At 42.2% G+C, this 17,563-nt stretch overlaps 1 protein-coding gene across 2 annotated transcripts in view; it reads left to right on the top strand.

Annotated features, from left to right (window-relative positions):
- The first annotated feature begins 798 nt into the window (after positions 1-798).
- Positions 799-17,563, top strand: part of GPATCH2L (G patch domain containing 2-like) — a 31,709-nt gene continuing 14,944 nt past the window's right edge. Inside the window, exons 1-7 of one of the 2 annotated variants that reach the window (XM_010024331.1) lie at positions 799-1,464; positions 7,724-7,788; positions 11,146-11,322; positions 11,692-11,771; positions 13,816-13,883; positions 14,780-14,834; positions 16,800-16,885. In XM_010024331.1, coding sequence (XP_010022633.1) covers positions 806-1,464; positions 7,724-7,788; positions 11,146-11,322; positions 11,692-11,771; positions 13,816-13,883; positions 14,780-14,834; positions 16,800-16,885 — 1,190 coding nt within the window. In that variant the 5' untranslated portion in view covers positions 799-805. Of the gene's footprint in view, positions 1,465-7,723; positions 7,789-11,145; positions 11,323-11,691; positions 11,772-13,815; positions 13,884-14,687; positions 14,728-14,779; positions 14,835-16,799; positions 16,886-17,563 lie in introns of both variants that reach the window. The other variant, XM_010024332.1, reaches the window with a different exon arrangement.

The raw sequence follows: 17,563 nt of genomic DNA, 5'->3' as shown, positions 1-17,563 counted from the left end.
CGTCTGCTCCTCAGGGGAGGGAGACGGTGTGTTGGCCTGGTCCCCGAGGGCGCTTGGAGTAAGGAAGGCGGCCTGCGTCAGCAGGTGCTTCACCAGGGTGCGGGTGTTCATGAGCCTGCTGGGACGTGGGGAGAGAAAATTCCACGTCTGCCTCGCACTGGTGGAGAGAGGGAGGTTGTGAAGTGACAGATTTGGCCGCGACTTTGGGATTGGTACAATGACAGCCATGAGGTGGAAGTGGTGGGATATTTTGGCGATAGGAGTTGGGGCTCTGTCTCATACACCCTGTTCTAAGGAGTGTGGGGTCTCGTGGTTTGCTTTGCTGTTGATGTTTTGCAAACTACCTGTTTAACTGTATGTTTTACTCTCAGCTTTGCTGATTGTCTCCTTTTTGGAAGACTTAGTCTGTTTGCTGAGCAAGCTAACCGTTTTCTGTGGCTTACTGACACCAGGTAGTTGTAGGCTCTGATACACTTGAGATGTGTAATAGAGCCTGCTGCTTCAGTGTCAAAGATGCAACCTTAAGGCCTCTTCAGACAAAGAGCACTTGACCCAACTGCTGGAGTAGTGAGATCTCTGCTACCATGGTTAGAAGAGGGATATAATGCTTGCAAAAGGAAGGAGTTAGCATTAGCCCAGGAAGCAACAGTTGTCCTGTGTTGGGTTCTTCAAGACAACTCCAAAGTAAGTACATAACTTGGTTAATGTTACAAAGGCTGTAGCATACTGTAGTCTAGTAATGTGCTGGTAGCAGTGTTTATGTCTGGTGATAATTGTTTGTTGTCACTTTTAGTAGACATTGCCAATGGATGAGCTGGTGCATGACTTGGCCTCAGCCTTAGAGCAGACTTCAGAACAAAACAAGCTGGATGAGCTATGGGAAGAGATGGCCCTAAGCCCACGGCACCAGCGGCGTCAGCTTCGCAAGAGACGGGGTCGTAAACGCCGCTCAGACTTCACACATCAGGCAGAGCATGCCTGCTGCTACAGCGAGGCCTCAGAGTCAAGCTTGGACGAAGCTGTCAAGGATTGCCGTGAGGTGCTGACAGCCAATTTCAGTGACTCTGATGACACAGCAGTGGTCAAACGGCACCCTGCTCTTAATGCCACCCTGAGGAGCAAGCAACACTCGTGGCATGAGTCAGACTCTTTTACAGAGAACGCGCCCTGTCGACCTCTCAGGCGCCGACGGAAAGTCAAACGTGTGACATCGGAGGTGGCTGCCAGTCTCCAGCAAAAGCTTAGGGTGTCAGAGTGGAATTACGAGAGGGGCTGCAGGTTCAAGTCAGCCAAGAAACAGCGTCTTTCACGCTGGAAGGAAAATGCCCCTTGGACATCATCCAGTCACAGCCTCTGTGAATCAGGAGAGAACAGGCCCTTCCTCAGCAAAGGGGGAATGAAGGAGCGGATGGAGTGTGAAGCTGATGAACAGAAACAGGGCTCAGATGAAAACATGTCAGAATGGTGAGATCTCAGTTTCTTCCCTGTGTTAGTCAGATTGGCTGCCTTGCTTGCAGCTGCTTGTAAATCCTGTGCCTTGCTTTTAAGAAGTTCTTATCAAAATTATCCAGTGCAGTTTTCCTTTTGAGGAGGAGAAATATCTCAGCTACTTCTAAACTGTAGTTTTTTTCCTAGTCTTTCCTGTCAATGCCGTACTGATGTCCCAAAATGCTTCCTTGAAAAGTTGGCAAGTCTTTGTTTTTGGCTCCTGTTACATAAGAAGCCCTCTGAAATGTCTGTGGCCCTGTAGCTGCAAAGTAGCATGCTTGTGGACTGAGGTTTGGGGAGTAGATCCACCCATGGCACTTGTGTGATTGATATGAACCAATCTCTGTTTCTTGTTTTTGGAGTTTACCATAAGTTGTAATAGAAACAGATCGGATTTCTTACCATCATGACCACTAGCCCTCTGTGCAGGTACTGTGTGAAACTCGCTCAAAACATCTTGTTTGCAGTTCTCCATCTGGGCTCTGGGTCTGGAAAAATGTCCCAAAAGGCTAGCTATGGGGAAAATGTAGCGAGATGATAAAAAAGTTGGGGGAAGCGTACAGGATAAGGCTGTGCCAACAGTGGAGTCTGACAGGTCTTTGTGTCCAGTTTTGGAGAACTTTGAATTTGTGGCAGAATGTTATACAGTAGATGAAAATGAGAGGTGTAGATGTAATGGTCTGAATTTGTGTCACTCTTGGGAAGCTTTCACCTGGAGTGTGATTTTTATTCTTTCTATAGAAGGTTTGACGTTGTAAAAACTGCTTCTGTACAAAAGATTTTTCAGGTTAGAAAAGAAACAACTGCTGAGAATTAAATGGAGGAGATTTCTTAATGAATGGCATACAGAAAGTGAATGAAGTTGTTTATTTGCTAATTATCATTGTGTAAGAAGCAGGAGACATTGAGGAAATATGTAAAAGAGCAACAACTTTTTTTTTCCCCCCATGAAACACAAGGTTTGGAACTCTGCTGTGGGACATTTTGGATGTCAAAAATTTAAATATGTCCAAAAGGGGGATGTGGAGCATAGATTTACTAGGGGCTGTTAAGCATTACAGTCCAGATGGAAGATCTGGCTCAGGAAGTCCTTAAACTGATGACTGATCGAACCTAGAGGAATATACAGAGGAAACAGTTGGTCTGTATTTGTCATGTTCTCATATTCTTTTCTCATGCATCCTATCAGACAGAGGACAGTGGATTTGGAAAGTATAACTGTTCCAGTATAAGTGTTCGTTGGTTAAGGTTCATTTAAGTGTTCTGGCTGTCTAGCTTGTGTAGTTTTTCAGGGTAGATGAATGGTGCTTGGTTATTGAGGGCTTTGTGGATAATAGCTGGAAGTGCAGACTTCTCAATAGTATTTTCTGGGAGCCTGTGAAAAGCATAGGTTGTAGTACATCCTCGCTCTCCTCATCTGGGGGACCACTATTGCATTTTACTGAATCAGTGTGTTTTGTATGTAACATGCACAGGGTGGAAGTAGCAAAAAAGACGTAATTCTTTTCTTTAAGAAGTGGCTACTCTTTGGTTAAAAAGTGGGTGCAAGGTGGGCCTTTTCAAGTGACTAGGCAATGTGTTTTCACTACTAGCTGTTAAAAATACTTCTATCTGTTCAGAGCTGTTTGCTGGTAGTCCAGGAAAGGGAATGTGCTGAGTACCCATGAATGGTGCATGTCAGTGGTGATGGACTGAGAGATACTCTTACTTGATGTGGCAGTGACAGACAGTGTTCCTTCAGACTTTTTTCCCGCCAGTCAGAGCCTGTTCCATTATATCAAACTTGAACTTAAACCAGCAGGCTTTCGTCCAGCCTTTATTTGTGCCAGCCTTTGAAAGAGTAAATAAACAATTTTGTCTGGACTGTTACTTGAGGACCATGCTGGGAGATTGCTTTGTTCTGTCTCAGTTGTCCCTTGCTCTCAAACTAGTTATTGTGCAAGTGTCTGCATCAAATAACATTTACCGTCTGCTGCCAAATCCTTGGGATTCTCTTTGGAAAGCCAGGGGTTGAATATTTGACCTCTCCAACACCACATGTGTGATCTGTGCTATGACTCACTAGGGAGGGTCAAAGTTGGAGAGAGAAATACATACAACCCTCTTTACTGCAGAGTATCCCTCAGGGCAGCAGAGGATCATGCTTTCGTGTCTCTGCTCTAAATATAGCACATTGCCAGTAGCAGCAGGGTGGAACTGGCTGTGTTTACCTCGCTTGCTGTGCTCTAGCTGTTTTTCCTGGTACCTTAAGAGAAGTACTTTGCACAGATAAGGGCATAATATCCTGAGGAAGGGAGAAGAAAATTAGGTGCTCAGGAGAGTGAATGGTGTGGTTGTCATCACCAGTTGAAGGGAGGGAAAGTGACTGATACGGCTTGTGAAAGTCAGGAAGACAGGAAGCACTCTGTAGTAATCTGTTGATTTACGAAACACTTTGAGACTGAACTGTTCCACTACTGTTCACTTCTATAGCAGTGGGGAGTGTCACAGAACTAATGTGGTTTTAGGCAAACTAAATTGTATATTCAGAACTTCAGGGTGGGGGTTTTTTTCACCACCTTTTTCCTCCTCTCCACTGACACTTGTTTTTCTTTGTTACATAGGAATGAATCTGTAAATGCTAAAATAGCCAGCATTTTCGTTGCCTTCCAAAAGGCTTCTCATCCTAAGTCAGATCAAAAACCTACTGTATTCAGTAGATAAACTGTCATTCACTGAGAAAGCTTTGGATATGGCTTCTTAATGAGGAGGTAGTTTTTTTTATAGTTTGCTTGTGGACTACGCCCAATCTTTTCCTGGAGGAAGATGTGCCGCAGAGTTGTAATTCAAAGTGTTCACAAAATGAATTCTTTGAAATTGTTTGCCAGATGTGGCAGGAGATAGACACAAATTGAGAGAAGGAAGGATGTGCAGGAACATGAGGAGGGAAGGACGGTCGTTCTAAATTGGGTAATGACATGTCTTAAAGCCTGATCTAGAAATGATTTCGGAAACAACAGAGGAAGCAAGTGGTCTTAGCTGAAGTAGCTGTTTGTATATTTGTACAAAGGTGACAATGAGCTGCTAAGACTGTTAGAAGTAACTTGCCCTTCTGTCTCTTAATGCTTTGAGATTCCCTGCAGCTATAATAAAGCAAAGGCAAATTATATATTGAGTACTGAAGTTCCTTGTGTTGTTGGTCTAAGCTGAGTATTCCCAGAATGGTCTGGGTTTGGCTTGAGGGCAGAACAAAATGCAGTGCAAGAGTGGTCTGAAAAAAAAAAAATCACTTTAAATGGTGTGCTTACTAGTGAGAAGTGTGCAGTTTGTCTCATCTGCTTTCAAGTGCTATAATTATTAACGTGCTTGGGGACTGTACTGACCCACCAATGCTGTGTGACTTCACTGGCTTGATGCTGATATATTTGTTGTGGTTTAACCTGGATAGGCAACTAAGCCCCATACCCCTGCCCACTCATGCCCCCCGCAGTGGGATGAGGGTGAGAATTGGAAGAGTAAAAGCGGGAAAACTTCTGAGTTGTGGTAAAGTTGGTTTAATAGGAAAAGCAAAAGCTATGCAAAAGAAGGCAGGCAGGTGTTTAGCCATCTCCAGGAAAGCGGGCTTCATCATGTGTAACAGATACTTGAGAAGACAAACTATCCCCTTTCTTTCTCCTTGCTTATTGCTGAGCATAACACCATATGGTGTGGGATATCCCTCTGGTCAGTTGAGGTCAGCTGTCCCTGCTGTGCCCCCTCCCAACTTCTTGTGCACCCCCAGCCTGCTCACTGGCAGGGCAGTGTGAGAAACCGAGATGGCTTTGGCACTGTTTAAGCACTGTTCAGCAGTAACTAAAGCATCAGTGTGATATCAGTGCTGTTTTGGTCACAAATCCAAACATAGCACCATAGAGCTACTACGAGGAAAATTTAACTCTGTGCCAGTCAAAACCATTGCAGTATTCTGGTGCTCATCGTGAGTGTGAAGTAGTTGCTTTACCCTTTGGAAGGCAGCTGTTTTCGATGACGGCCTGCAGTGGCAGTCAAGAGTTTGGCTAAGCTGACGAATTGGAGGCCAGTCTCTCCGTAACGAGAAAAATTTCTCTCCCTTAGAAGGCAAGTGACAAAGACAGAGTGTTCAGCTTCCCCTCCTTCTCCAGCCCAGCCTGACCTTCTGCAGCCCCTTGCTGCCTCTTGTTTTCTTATTTTTATAGAAAATCAATATCTCTCCTGACACAAACAATAGCTCAGGCAAAAGAATAAATGGGGGAAACCTGAGATCTCTGTCCATCAGCTCTCACTTTAACTCCCCCAAACTATTTAATTATAGGCATGCTTTGCTCCAGGTGTTTGCGACAGTGAAATTGTTAAATGAGGACCATTTTAACCAAAGATTGGGTGATCAATAACACTCTATAGCAGTAGCTTGTCCGATCAATAGCATTCATTATTTCATGGTTAAGGTAAGTAGCCTCCTTTGCAAGTGGAGGTCATTAATCAGTGCTTACTGGACCTGCAGAGAGGCTTGTGTAGGAGTCTAGTGTCTGTTCAGCCCTGAAGTGTAAAGCAGGTGGTAAAGAGGATGAGATCTGCGAAAGTTTGTTCCAGTAAAGCACTGGCAGTAATGTGTATCCCTATAGGGAACTAAAGAGCTCTTTGTATACAACAGGATGCTTAAAATACTCTTAATATGATCTGGAATCTTGACAATGCTTTTTCCTTTCTCAGGCACCTTTCCTCTGAGGATGCTAAAACCCTTATGAAGCAGTCACTCAATCCTCGCATCTGCTGCTTGTGAGGACTGTTAATCCAGGCTTTCAAAAGGGAAAGCAGACACGCTAAGAGATTTGCCCAGGGTCATACAGTGAGTTGGAAGGAGAGCTAGGAATGAAACAAATGACTCATGGTTCTCAGTCCTTGGCCTTCATTGCTATGGTGTATATGTGGGAGGGTGACTGGATAGCCAAACTTCATGTCCTGGGTTCAGCGCTTGAACCATGACACTTCATAATGGATTGATTTGGAATTTTATATTAACTTACATACTGAAATGTGGGAATGATGTACAAACTGTTCATCCTTTAAGTTTAAATGGCCTTTATACAATGATGAAGAGGCAGAGTTTGTACATATCCAGCATGATGAGTTGATTTGGCTATGCTTTAGAATGTATTTTCTAAGAGCAGTATTATGTTCACAAAATTGGTTTTTATTAGCAGCCTGCAATTCTTTAGGGTGATGTATCTGGTGGTCCCTCATCACTCAGCTTTTTAAATTAAGGACCCCCCCAGTTGATACTGGTGTCTAGTATGATCCAATTTCTCTGAAAGAGAGGGACCCAGAGATGCTTTCTAACAGCATACCCTGGTCAGAGGTTGTTTCTAGTGCTGAGTTATACCTGATGTTTGCATCTAGGGCCTTAGTGCTGGAGGGTGGGCAGTAAGTAGTTTCTGCATGTTCTGATATTTCTCAGCTAAATCAGAGGAATTACTTCCCAAAGTCTCCAAAGATTGATTTAATATCAGCATTAAAGCCATCAGATGCTTGGGACTGACCTGAGCATGTACAGCTGCTACAAATATTCATCCAGTTTTACAGTCAATTAACGGCTTTCTACACATTAATTTCTAGTTTAATTCTTTCATTCAAGAATTAAGTCTCTTGTAACTGCTTCAGCAAATGCAAAATGTGCTGTAACGAGGCTACGTTCAGCAGCAGCAAGTCATGCTGTGCTAAGGTATTTAGGTGAAGAATTGTAAGTGTACTAGCTGCTCTTCCCTCCAAATAAAATGAAAGTTGCCATTGATTGAAGGGGGAGTTTATGTACCTGTGTAACATTTGGGGAAAAAGGAATCTGATGTACAAAACTTCAGAGGGTTTTCAGTTAGCTGTTAAGCAACCCAAGGACAGAGTTTTTAACTGCACTTAATTTCCTAGTGAGTATTCCATACAATGTCATAGTGTGGTTATTAACTCTAGAACCTGAGGCAAATGCCATTGTATTAATTACTTTTTGATAACTTAGAACTAGACTAGCTACAGGATTCTTTTCCAAATAGTGCAGCATTGCTAGGTTTTAAGAGAAAGCAGTTATGCCCCATGCTAGAGACAGCCAGGTATCTGAAATGCCTTTTTTGGTGAGATAGCTAGAGTATTTTGGGCTCAGAGAAGCTAGTAAAATGTAATAAAGTGTTTTTTTTGTCTTTATATCTGCTTCAATTGTAACAATGGGTGTTTTTGTTTCTTTTTGTTCCAGTGAAACCAGCAGTGTATGCAGCAGCAGTGATACTGGCCTGTTTACCAATGATGAGGGCCGCCAAGGTAATGACTGTCCTGTGGTTTTTCTCATGTGTTGATGGGGAATTTCTTTTACTTTATTCACAAATACAAAAAAAGATCTGTGTTTGAAGAGGGATAGAGAGGGAAGTATGGGAGAAAGGCCAGTGGCTGGGAGGGCATAGAAGTTAAGAAGTGGCTACAAAGGTAGTAAAAAAAAAAGTACACTCTTCCTGCTTAGATAGATTGTATGTTGGATCAATAATACTTGAAACTTAAGAAGCTGTTATTATGGAAAGGCACAGAAATACAAGAGAAGTTTCAGAGCTCTTTATAAAGAGCAGAGTTTATGATTTGTTTCTATAGGTGTTTTAGTTGTTGTCTATATACTGTTAGAGACTGAATGTGTTAGCTGTTTTTCTCTATGAGCAGGGAGAGATGATGTGGGAAAAAAAAATCAGTTAGTACTGGCAAGTCACCTAACAGACTGTGCTAGGAAGACAACAGCAATATGTGCTAGGCTTTATTTCTTTAAATACACGTTCCTCCCTTGCTCTTGTGTGCGTTAGTTGAGCCTAGTATTTCCAGTGTCTGTTGCAGAAATAGTTTCTTAGGAGGTTTGAGTGTGGAATGTAATCTGGTTTTATTTATCAGTAACAGCCCAGTGTCCAGTTCATGGGGAATATGGAAGAAGTAAGTGTGAAAGAGTTTGTAGTGGGCACTCAGGAGCAGGTGGAATGTGACCCTAGAGACCTGCAATTCCACGCAGCTTCTGCTAGTGTGCACTCTGATTCTTGTCACATTTCACAAGCTAAGATCTGGATGAGATCTCTTCTGGGAATACATGAATGCTAAAGGAAGTAGTATCAGTAACTCAGTAGGAAATGCTGTTTTTACTAGCTTATTACTGACTCAGGTATGTGTGTGTGAGGGCAACACAATGATAGCAAATATGCTTACATGCTTTCTGATGATATGTTAGGCTGTAGGGCTGATCTGTTGTGACCTTAGGTGGCTATAATGTTTTCCTGAAAATTAGGGATTTCAAATATCATCTTTGACCTTTGTTGAAAAATAATTGTTTCCAGCCTCCTGTCCTTCAAAAGCGACAGAAAAGTAAAATCTTTTATCCTCTCTTTTTACTGATTACTATTCTGGTGGGGCTGAAATTAGTGAGCACTTGCATGGCGAAGCCGGGTGGTGACTGAAGTGTTGACTTTTTACTTCATCACCTGGGACAAGACTGATGTAGACTGGATAGTGTGTGTATATGTATGTCTGTATGCTTGGCCTATATGCTTCCTCTGGTTTTATACCCTATTTTAGGTATTAACTTTTGGCTGCTACTGGAAGTAGGATACCCAATATAGCACATAGAATATACTCCTTAAATAAATAAGATAAAATAAAATCCAATTACAGCCTCTCTTATCTAGGTACTAGAAGAGATTTGACATCCTACCCATCACCCGTCAGGCTTCTGTCTGTTCTAAGAGTTTATACTGCAGTAGCTTTATGGACAAGATGTTTTAGCTTGCAGTTATGTCAAAAAGGATTAAAAAATATTGCACTTTCAGATTAAATAAAAACCATCTCCCTTTCTTTGGTTTTTTTTTTTGTTTTTTTTTTTTTTTTTACTGTTTCTAGTCATAAATAATAAAACAACAGCTCTCCAGTGCGATGGAGAAAGTAAAATCTCTCTTGGGCTTTGGGTTTCTTGTCACAGGTCATCATCTTAGAAATAGTTTTCTGGTACAATTCCAAGCTAAATAATGGGAAATTTAAGCCAGCAGGGTACTTCAATTGGATGTAGTTCCCCTTCGCCTCTTTTGAGGTTACATCGTGTAGTATTTGTGCTGGTGCTAATTAAATAGGTTGTCTTTGCAATTCTAGCTACCAGTGCACTTCTGTGAGCAGACAATGGTCCTAGTTTATAATGTGATTGTAAGTTTTTGGTGCATTGGGATATCTCATGGTGGATGTATTAGCATATTACCCTGATTGTTAATGTTTGTCTTGTGAAAGTAATTATTTGAGATATGAGGGTGCACCATAGATCCAAAATTGTAGTGATAATTTTGCACAAATTTTGAACACTTGAAAGAACTATCCAACATTGCTTAGTCTTAATTTACTATGAGATGGGTAGGGATACTTATATTCTAAAATATATTTGTTACAAGCATGGTAGGTCAGTTGACATACCACAGAAATAAAAAGCAATGTCACAGCTTTGGGATGAAGTGTTCTGACTGTCCTACCTGTTGCTGCTTGGAGTTGGTCGTGGATGTTGCTTCTTACGTGCAAGATTGCAGCATTCTTACTAGGGTGAGGCTTTCTTTTTTTCCACTTTTTTTCTTTTTGTTTTGTGTTTCTTTTCTTGTCTGGCAAGATGTGTGGGTAGGCATAATGGACTTCAGTGAGAAAGAACGTAACTTCATGAGGAAAGGAATGTTATGTGGAGATGCATGACTTGAGACTTACTGGTAGGCAAATGAGAGTTTTCCCAGGTCAGGTGTGTTAGTTGTTTAAGGCAAGGTAAAGTACCTTGCAATCACATGGGATTGTTTGTTATTTGGGCTGCTGAAAAGCTTAGTGAGTCAGGGTCTTTGCCCTCTTCTTGCATTTTTCTTATGCTGCTCATGTGCTACAGCTCTCAGAGTATTTCTGGCAAGGCAGATTTACCATGAGTGATGCAGTTATTTTCAGACTGCAGCTGCATTAATTACAGTGACCCTGCTTTACGGAACTTTGGTCATGACTTCTCTTGCTGCAGTAGTTTTGAGGAGAGTTGTAGTTCTGATGTATTATAAGAAATTTTGATGGAGAAACATTCACAGCATGGTTATGACTTACAGTCAGAGTGACCATTTTTAACACCTGTGTGTTTTCCCCTTAGCTGCTGTCTTAGGAGACTAGGGATCTTTCTCATCAGTGAGTATGCTTCTTTCTCTTGCACTGTGAGCCTTGTCTTCTCGTGTTGTGAAGTGTCTCCTGTGACAGCCTATAACGTGTGCCAAATGATTGGCCTCTACCTCTGTCACAGTAATTACTTCAGAGAAAGAGTTCTGCATAAGACATCACACAACATTGAACTGAGGTTGATGAGATGCAGTCGCAACAGAGTGCTGAAGTTGCCCTAGGCAGGTCTATAAAGAGGGCTTTGTTCTATAGGGAAATTCTGTAGACTGATGAGTTGGATAGTTTAAAGCATTTAGTGAGGCCCCATAGTTACTGCAGATCATTGAAATGGAATATAAATATAAGGCTTTTCAGGAAGGAATTCCTAATGAGACTTAAGTTGTTTCACATCCAGAAATGAGAATACTGTCTTAGTATTTTGTGAGACTGTCACAGGGCACACTGATCTTACTTGTGGCTAATTCCGTCTCATTTCTTTAGGAGATGATGAGCAAAGTGATTGGTTTTATGAAGGAGAATGTGTTCCAGGATTCACTGTCCCCAACCTTCTTCCCAAGTGGGGAGCTGACCACCGATCTGAAGTGGAGCGGATTGACTCAGGCCTGGAGAAGCTCTCGGATTCCACTTTCCTTTTGCCCTCACGGCCAGCTCAGAGAGGTGAGGTCCGTAAGGAATGCTATGAGTTTGAAAACTTTTAATGTGATGGCAAGAGTAGATTCTGTTCACAGGCTCTGCAATTTAAATGCATATTAGTGGTATGGGTTTTTTTAGTGATCCAATTAGAAATAGCTGCACTACTGGAGAGGATACTAAAATAGCAGCTGCCCACATTTTTGAATTGGTTGGTTTTTTTTTTGAAAATAGAGATTTTATTTGATTTGTGAATAAATGGGCATATCTGCCTCTTGCAGATTGGGAAATGAGGGACAGAGGATCTGAGTTGGCCACTGAACTGTTTTTCCTGGTGGTTTTGTCAGGAAAAATCTTCTGTATCCATTGCTCAGTTTTTCTGGATTTGGTTTTCAGGGTTTCATGCTCGCGTGAATCGCCTTCCAGGAGCTGCTGCCCGTTGTCTCCGAAAAGGTCGGAGGAGGCTTGTTGGCAAGGTATTACCTTTTGCAAGATAATAATTTTGTATTTCCAGTGCTGATCTGTCCTGAAGTACTATTCTAAGATATGTGAATTGTTTTCTGCAGAAAGAGGCCACTTAGTTTTTTTTCATATATTGTTTGATCTGTTTAACTGCTTTGACTGCCAGAAGTCGATTGAGTGACTAAGTGGATTTTAAGGCAGGTTTGGAGTGGCAAAGACAGTTGATCAGTGCTAAAAGCAGTATGAAAGGAGGTCTGATGATGAATGACAGGGAGCATAAATATCAAGAAGCTTTAGACAGAACGTAGGGGAAAATGATGGTGACATAAGACTTGTGCATGCTCATAATCTGAGACTACAAGGGCAGAGAGGTGACACAAAGGTGCAGGAAGGCCAAATTTTAGATAGGGAAGCAGACTGATATGAATGGCAGCAAAGGAAGGTGGTTTTAGCGGTTGCATTTTTGGTGGGAAGACAGAAGAGTATAAGGGCATATGCAATAATACAGTCAATGTTACCCAAAGCCATTGACTAGGTTTATTATATGTAGGGCAAACAACAAAAAATATTAGTCCTGTTTCTAAAGGAATAAGCAATACTTTGTAGATGCCTGTGTAAAAGAGGGGGGGGATACTTCCGGTTGGGTGTAGATCTTGGAGTGTTAGGTGCTGCTGGCTGTTGTAAAAGATGTTTCTAAGAAGGAAGGCGTTGGCTGTGTTTGGCTTTCCTTTTATTGGGGTGTGCTTTGTGCTTTTGAAAATACTGGCATTATGTTCTGAGCTGACTGGCTTCAGAGAGTCTGTTAGCAAGGTGTGTTAGAGAGGCCAAGAGTGTGACTTCTTTCTATTCAGTCACACTTGAAAAATCCTTGTTTGCCCCTTCTTTCATCCACTCACCTTGCTTACTTGTAACCAGATTTAAAATATGAATCCTCAGCTGGCAAGAGACCTACTTTGGGTAGGGTTCCTCGGGCCGCCTGCAAGTGGCTGGGCCTGTTGGCGGCACCTCTAATGATCCAAATGAGAAGGATAATATTTACTTGTTTAATTCATCTTCATCACCTTAAAGGGATCTTTGTCATTTGCAGCGGAGGTCACTGCTCCCCCTTCCCCATCTCTCTCTAAATTGTAATCATAAATAATGAGTTTCGTTCAGAGCTCCCCGCCAGCGAGCTGCTAATTACCAAAAGTATGGCTTGTAATTTACACAGTAATAAACGGTAAATTTAAACATTACAGCACTTTAAGTTAATAATTTTCCTGCTGTAACAAATAGCCCATCTTTCACCTCTGCTGCTACAACTGCCCCCAAACTTGTAGTATGTTTTGCCTGTGTGCCTTGCACAAGCAAATCTTAACCTGTGAAAGCCTTTTACCCTCATCTTCAGACCCTTCCTGCCAACTGTGTTTCTTTTTTGGAGGTAGTAGCTATGCAGAAATGAGTAGCTGGTGCTTTAGGCGGTGCGCGTACGTGTAAGCCAGCACCAGGCACATACACAGGGCAGTGTCCTGCAGGGGTGTGTTCCCAGAGCAAGTTCCTTCTCCTAGGACCTACCTTTTCTTTAGCTGCTAGAGGTCCTGCTGCTTTCAGAAAGGGCAAAATCTTCATGCATTAAACCAGTTTCATTCACCTGTACTTGCTGAATCCCTGTTCTTAGTATGACAGTGTCATGTCCTGAATTTAAGCCTGCTGTCCTGAAATTAAGGCCCAGCTGACCCCAGCAACCTGGAAATAAGTGCTTCTCAGCTATTTCCCTTGTTACTGACTGCATTCTTATTCTTCATACTTTGTATTGGTCCAGTCCTCAGTGTGCCTTGTACAACCATCATCACTAAAATAATAAAACCCAAGCCTCACCAATAAAACAGAATTATTTTCTAATTAGTTAAATCAGCTGAATTGTGGCTCTAAAAGGAGAGGATGAATATGTTTAGTTGAGAGTGGGAAGAAAAATATGTGGCCCAAGGGAGTAAGATCTATTCTTACTGGCAGCAGCAAACTATTATGCCTACTCACTGTGTGAGAATCTGCAACCTTTTACCTGTCTTTGTGTTTCAGGAGACCTCCATGAGCACTCTGGGCACCGAGAGGCTAGGTCATATTGTTAGTGATCCACGCCAGAAAGAGTAAGGCCCTTAACAGCTGTTGTGTAGAACTTTGGGAAGGGTGGAAGAACTACAGTTCCCTTCTGGGATTGAAGGGAACGAAGTGCCGGGGGGTAACTTAGGTATACAGTAACCTGTGGAATGGGAGACAGTCTTCTACTGATGGCTTCTCGGTTTTCTTTTTTGCAATTGCTGACTTTCCTTTTGTAAGGCTGCCCCACTGTGTGGACTTTGCTGAAATGTCCCTTTGGTTACAGTCAGCTTTTTCTTTCCTCCTGCCTTACAACATGCTGTTGCAATAACTTCAGATTTTCTGCACAATATGAGAAGACTGAGCCCTATGTATTGGTTTTTTAAAAAGCTTCAGTGTGGAGTCATGCTATGGGCACATACCCAGACTGCAGAAATGATGCTGACAAGGCAGCTGCGAAATTGCTTTCTCTTTCTCTGATGTTCTGTCTCTTTCCCCGATTAGCATATTTAAATTGTAGTCAGCACCAGAAATAGTTATGATGCCTGTCCTTTGGCATCCCTCCAATGCTGCTCTTGTTGAGCAATGGATAGGTAAGGATGTAGGCTGGACCCACTGCACTCTTGACTAGTGCAGTGGGTCTACCCTTCACCAGGTGTTGGTATCCAGTTTTCTTCCTTAGATCTGTAATTAGTTGTTTTTAATGAGTTCTGCTGATGTTTAATCTTTCTCCTTCTCTCTCTTTGTTCTTTCCATCCCTCTTCTCTCTTTATCCCCAACTGTCCCCTGCTCCCTGTGTTCATTCCTTCTTTGGTGTTGCTCCCTCCTGTCCTTCTGACTGTGCCTCCTTCTAGTTTTTGGTTACCATCCATGGGAAAGAGAGACCGCAACCAGGTAAGCTGACTCTGCTCTACCTTTTTTATTTTCTTGGTTTCCTTCTCTCTAGAAAGAACAAGGTGCCTCCTTCTGATTTCCCACACACTGTGGCCTGTGCACATGAGGTAAGGCAGCCCTGTCTCTTCTCATTTTGATAACTGATGTCTTCTGGACTTTGAACACAATCCATGTCTTGGGCATTATATTGTCCATTTAAACTGAATAGCTCAGGAACTCCTTTTGTTTATCTTCCTGTTTCAGGTTAGTGTAGGCCATCCTTTCTGACAGTGAGTTGGAGGGAAAATGCCTCTTGGCAGGAGAAGCTCTGACCTCTCGAAATTCCGTACGGATTGGAACCTTTTTCTCTTCTTAAATGCTTTGTTTTGCCTTGTTTGGTTCAGGCTTCTACCTGATAGTCTCATCAACAGAGAAGGGAAAAAAATTTGATCTGATTTTAGTTAAATAGCAGCTATAACAGGAAAACGTAAGAGGTAATAAGTGAGAGAAATAGGCATTCTTGTAACTGAACGGTATTCTCCAGTAAGTCTTTCATAGCTTCAGTACTAGGAGGCTTTTTTACTGAAGATGCAAGAGCTCAGGATCTTAATAGCAGAAAGCAAAAGGATCTTCCATTTGAGCAGTCATGCTGTAACATGGTTCCTAGCCATGCACACCCCTTTATGTTCCTTTGCAAGTTGGTATTTGGTTGGTGAGCAGTAGGATTGAAATCTGTTTTCTTCTTCAGGTGATTAAAAGTACATATGTGGCAAGAAGTAATTTTCAGGTCTTTCTGCAACTGTGTATTTTCTGTTAATGAGAGCATTTCGCATACCGCTTTTACATTGCTAAAGAAAAGAATGATAACTACATAAGCTTTAAAATGACCAAAAATAAATTACTTTTGTTTTTCTTAATTGAACTTGAATTGGCTACAGAGGCTTACTGGTGATTCTCCCCTACTGTGAAGCTGCAGTGTTACTGCACTGACAGTGAACTAACAGTCCAGCTTAAGGAGGAGCTCCCCAACAGCAGCAGCTTTGTGGTGCATAGTGCCTCTTCCTTTTCAGAAAGGTTGAAGGTAAAGGCCTAGGGCTGAGTTCTAGAGTTGCAGGTAGCTTTTATGATGAGCCCTGCTACAGCTGTGGATTATTAGTTTGTCCTTATTTAAAATGCATCAGCAATCCTAGTAATACAAGAAAAGTGTTCTGGAGATTGGTGTAGCACTTTGCAAAGCAGATGGAAATGAATTTCCTGCTTGAGGTGTGAATTATGAATAAAGAGGAAATATTGAATGGAAGTGTAATGCAGGTACCCCGGAGAAACTATCAGTCTAAACCTTCTATTTGCATACTGAGCAAAGTTTGCTTCATGCATTGATTGACTAGATTATTCCGTTTCTGTCCTGACCTTTAAAAAGAAAAACAACTTAATAGTTGCATCTTCTACAATAAGCTGTTTTGCACAGGTTTGGTGCTTTCAGGATTTGTCTAGTCGTAGGATCTAAGATTAGCCTGACTCTGGAGTGTTTGAGAAACCTGGTTTTGGCAGTTGCAAAGAAACCTTGTGAGGTGGGCTGGGAGTGGGAGGAGCAGCTCACTTGCTGTGGAATGAATTGAGAGCTCATTGTGAACTGAACCTGGTGAGCCCAAGCCTTTTAGAAGTTTGTTTCAGTGATCCATGCAACCATAGAGAATACTGGAACTTCTCTGTGGGAAATGGGAAGAAACTGACATTTCCCTACAATGTGATGGTAAACATAGGCTTCCTGAAAGGGAGGCAGACTTTTTGCTTTAGGCATGCAGCAGTAGAGCACTTTGAGTATGCTTTTAGTCAACCATCATTTTTAAAAATCTAAGAGGAGCATGCTTATAACGCTTTCTGTTGTGAGAAGATGGTTGAGATTTGCTGTTGCACCCTGTGCTAGCCTTTTGTCTGAAGTGGGAGTCAGTTCTCACCTCATCTCATCCCTTCATGTGTCAGAAAGGTCTTCTTATACTGTATGAACAACTACAGGGAATAGATCTGAGTAGCTGTATCTGGAGACTATTTCTTTTAATGCTTTGCTTAAATAAAATCTCTTGACTTTCCAGTTCAATCCATTATCTCCTCTGTACTCTCTGGATGTGCTTGCTGATGCTTCCCACCGAAGATGCTCACCAGCACACTGCACTGCCAGGTAACTCCCTTGCTCCGCTCTGTTGGGGTTGTCTTACTTCCCTCCCATGGTTATCTTCAGTAGTACTGTGTGGTCTGAACAATGCTTGTGGACCAGGAAGTTAATGCACTTTTCCCTAGGAAGCCTGTGTTCAAATTTAGCATAAAACATATGGATGCAGGTTATTTGAGAGTCTCAATACACCAAGTGTTTAGAGTATATGAAACAGCATATGACAGACAGGCAGAACATACTGTGCTTTTAGAAGTAAACATGATCTGTTCTGGACTGTGGGTTGCCGCAAGACTGTTGTGTGGCTACAAATGGGCTCAATGTTGTTGCCCACTATTAAAATCAGAACAAGATGAGAGGCAAAGTGCTGACAAGCTTGTGTGGTTGACATGCTGAGGCATTTTGGTATCCTGGGCGCCTAAAATAGACCCTCTAGGCAGATTCAGATCTCCTGAGATGATTTCAAAAATCATGGCAGTCAGGTGAAGATCCTGATAACTGGAAAAAGGGTAATATAACCCCCATTTCAAGAAGGGGAAAATGGAAGATCCAGGGAACTACAGACCAGTTAGTCTCACCTCTGTGCCTGGCAAAATCTTGGAGCAGATTCTACTGGAAACCATGCTGAGGCACATGAAGAACAATGAGGTGGTTGGTGACAGCCAACATGGCTTCACTAAGGGGAAA

The sequence above is a fragment of the Nestor notabilis genome, unplaced genomic scaffold, assembly GCF_000696875.1.
Source record: "Nestor notabilis isolate BGI_N333 unplaced genomic scaffold, ASM69687v1 scaffold1881, whole genome shotgun sequence".
Classification (NCBI taxonomy): Eukaryota; Metazoa; Chordata; class Aves; order Psittaciformes; family Psittacidae; genus Nestor; species Nestor notabilis.
Note: the sequence above shows the minus strand (reverse complement) of the source record. Positions and strands in the feature narration are given on the sequence as shown.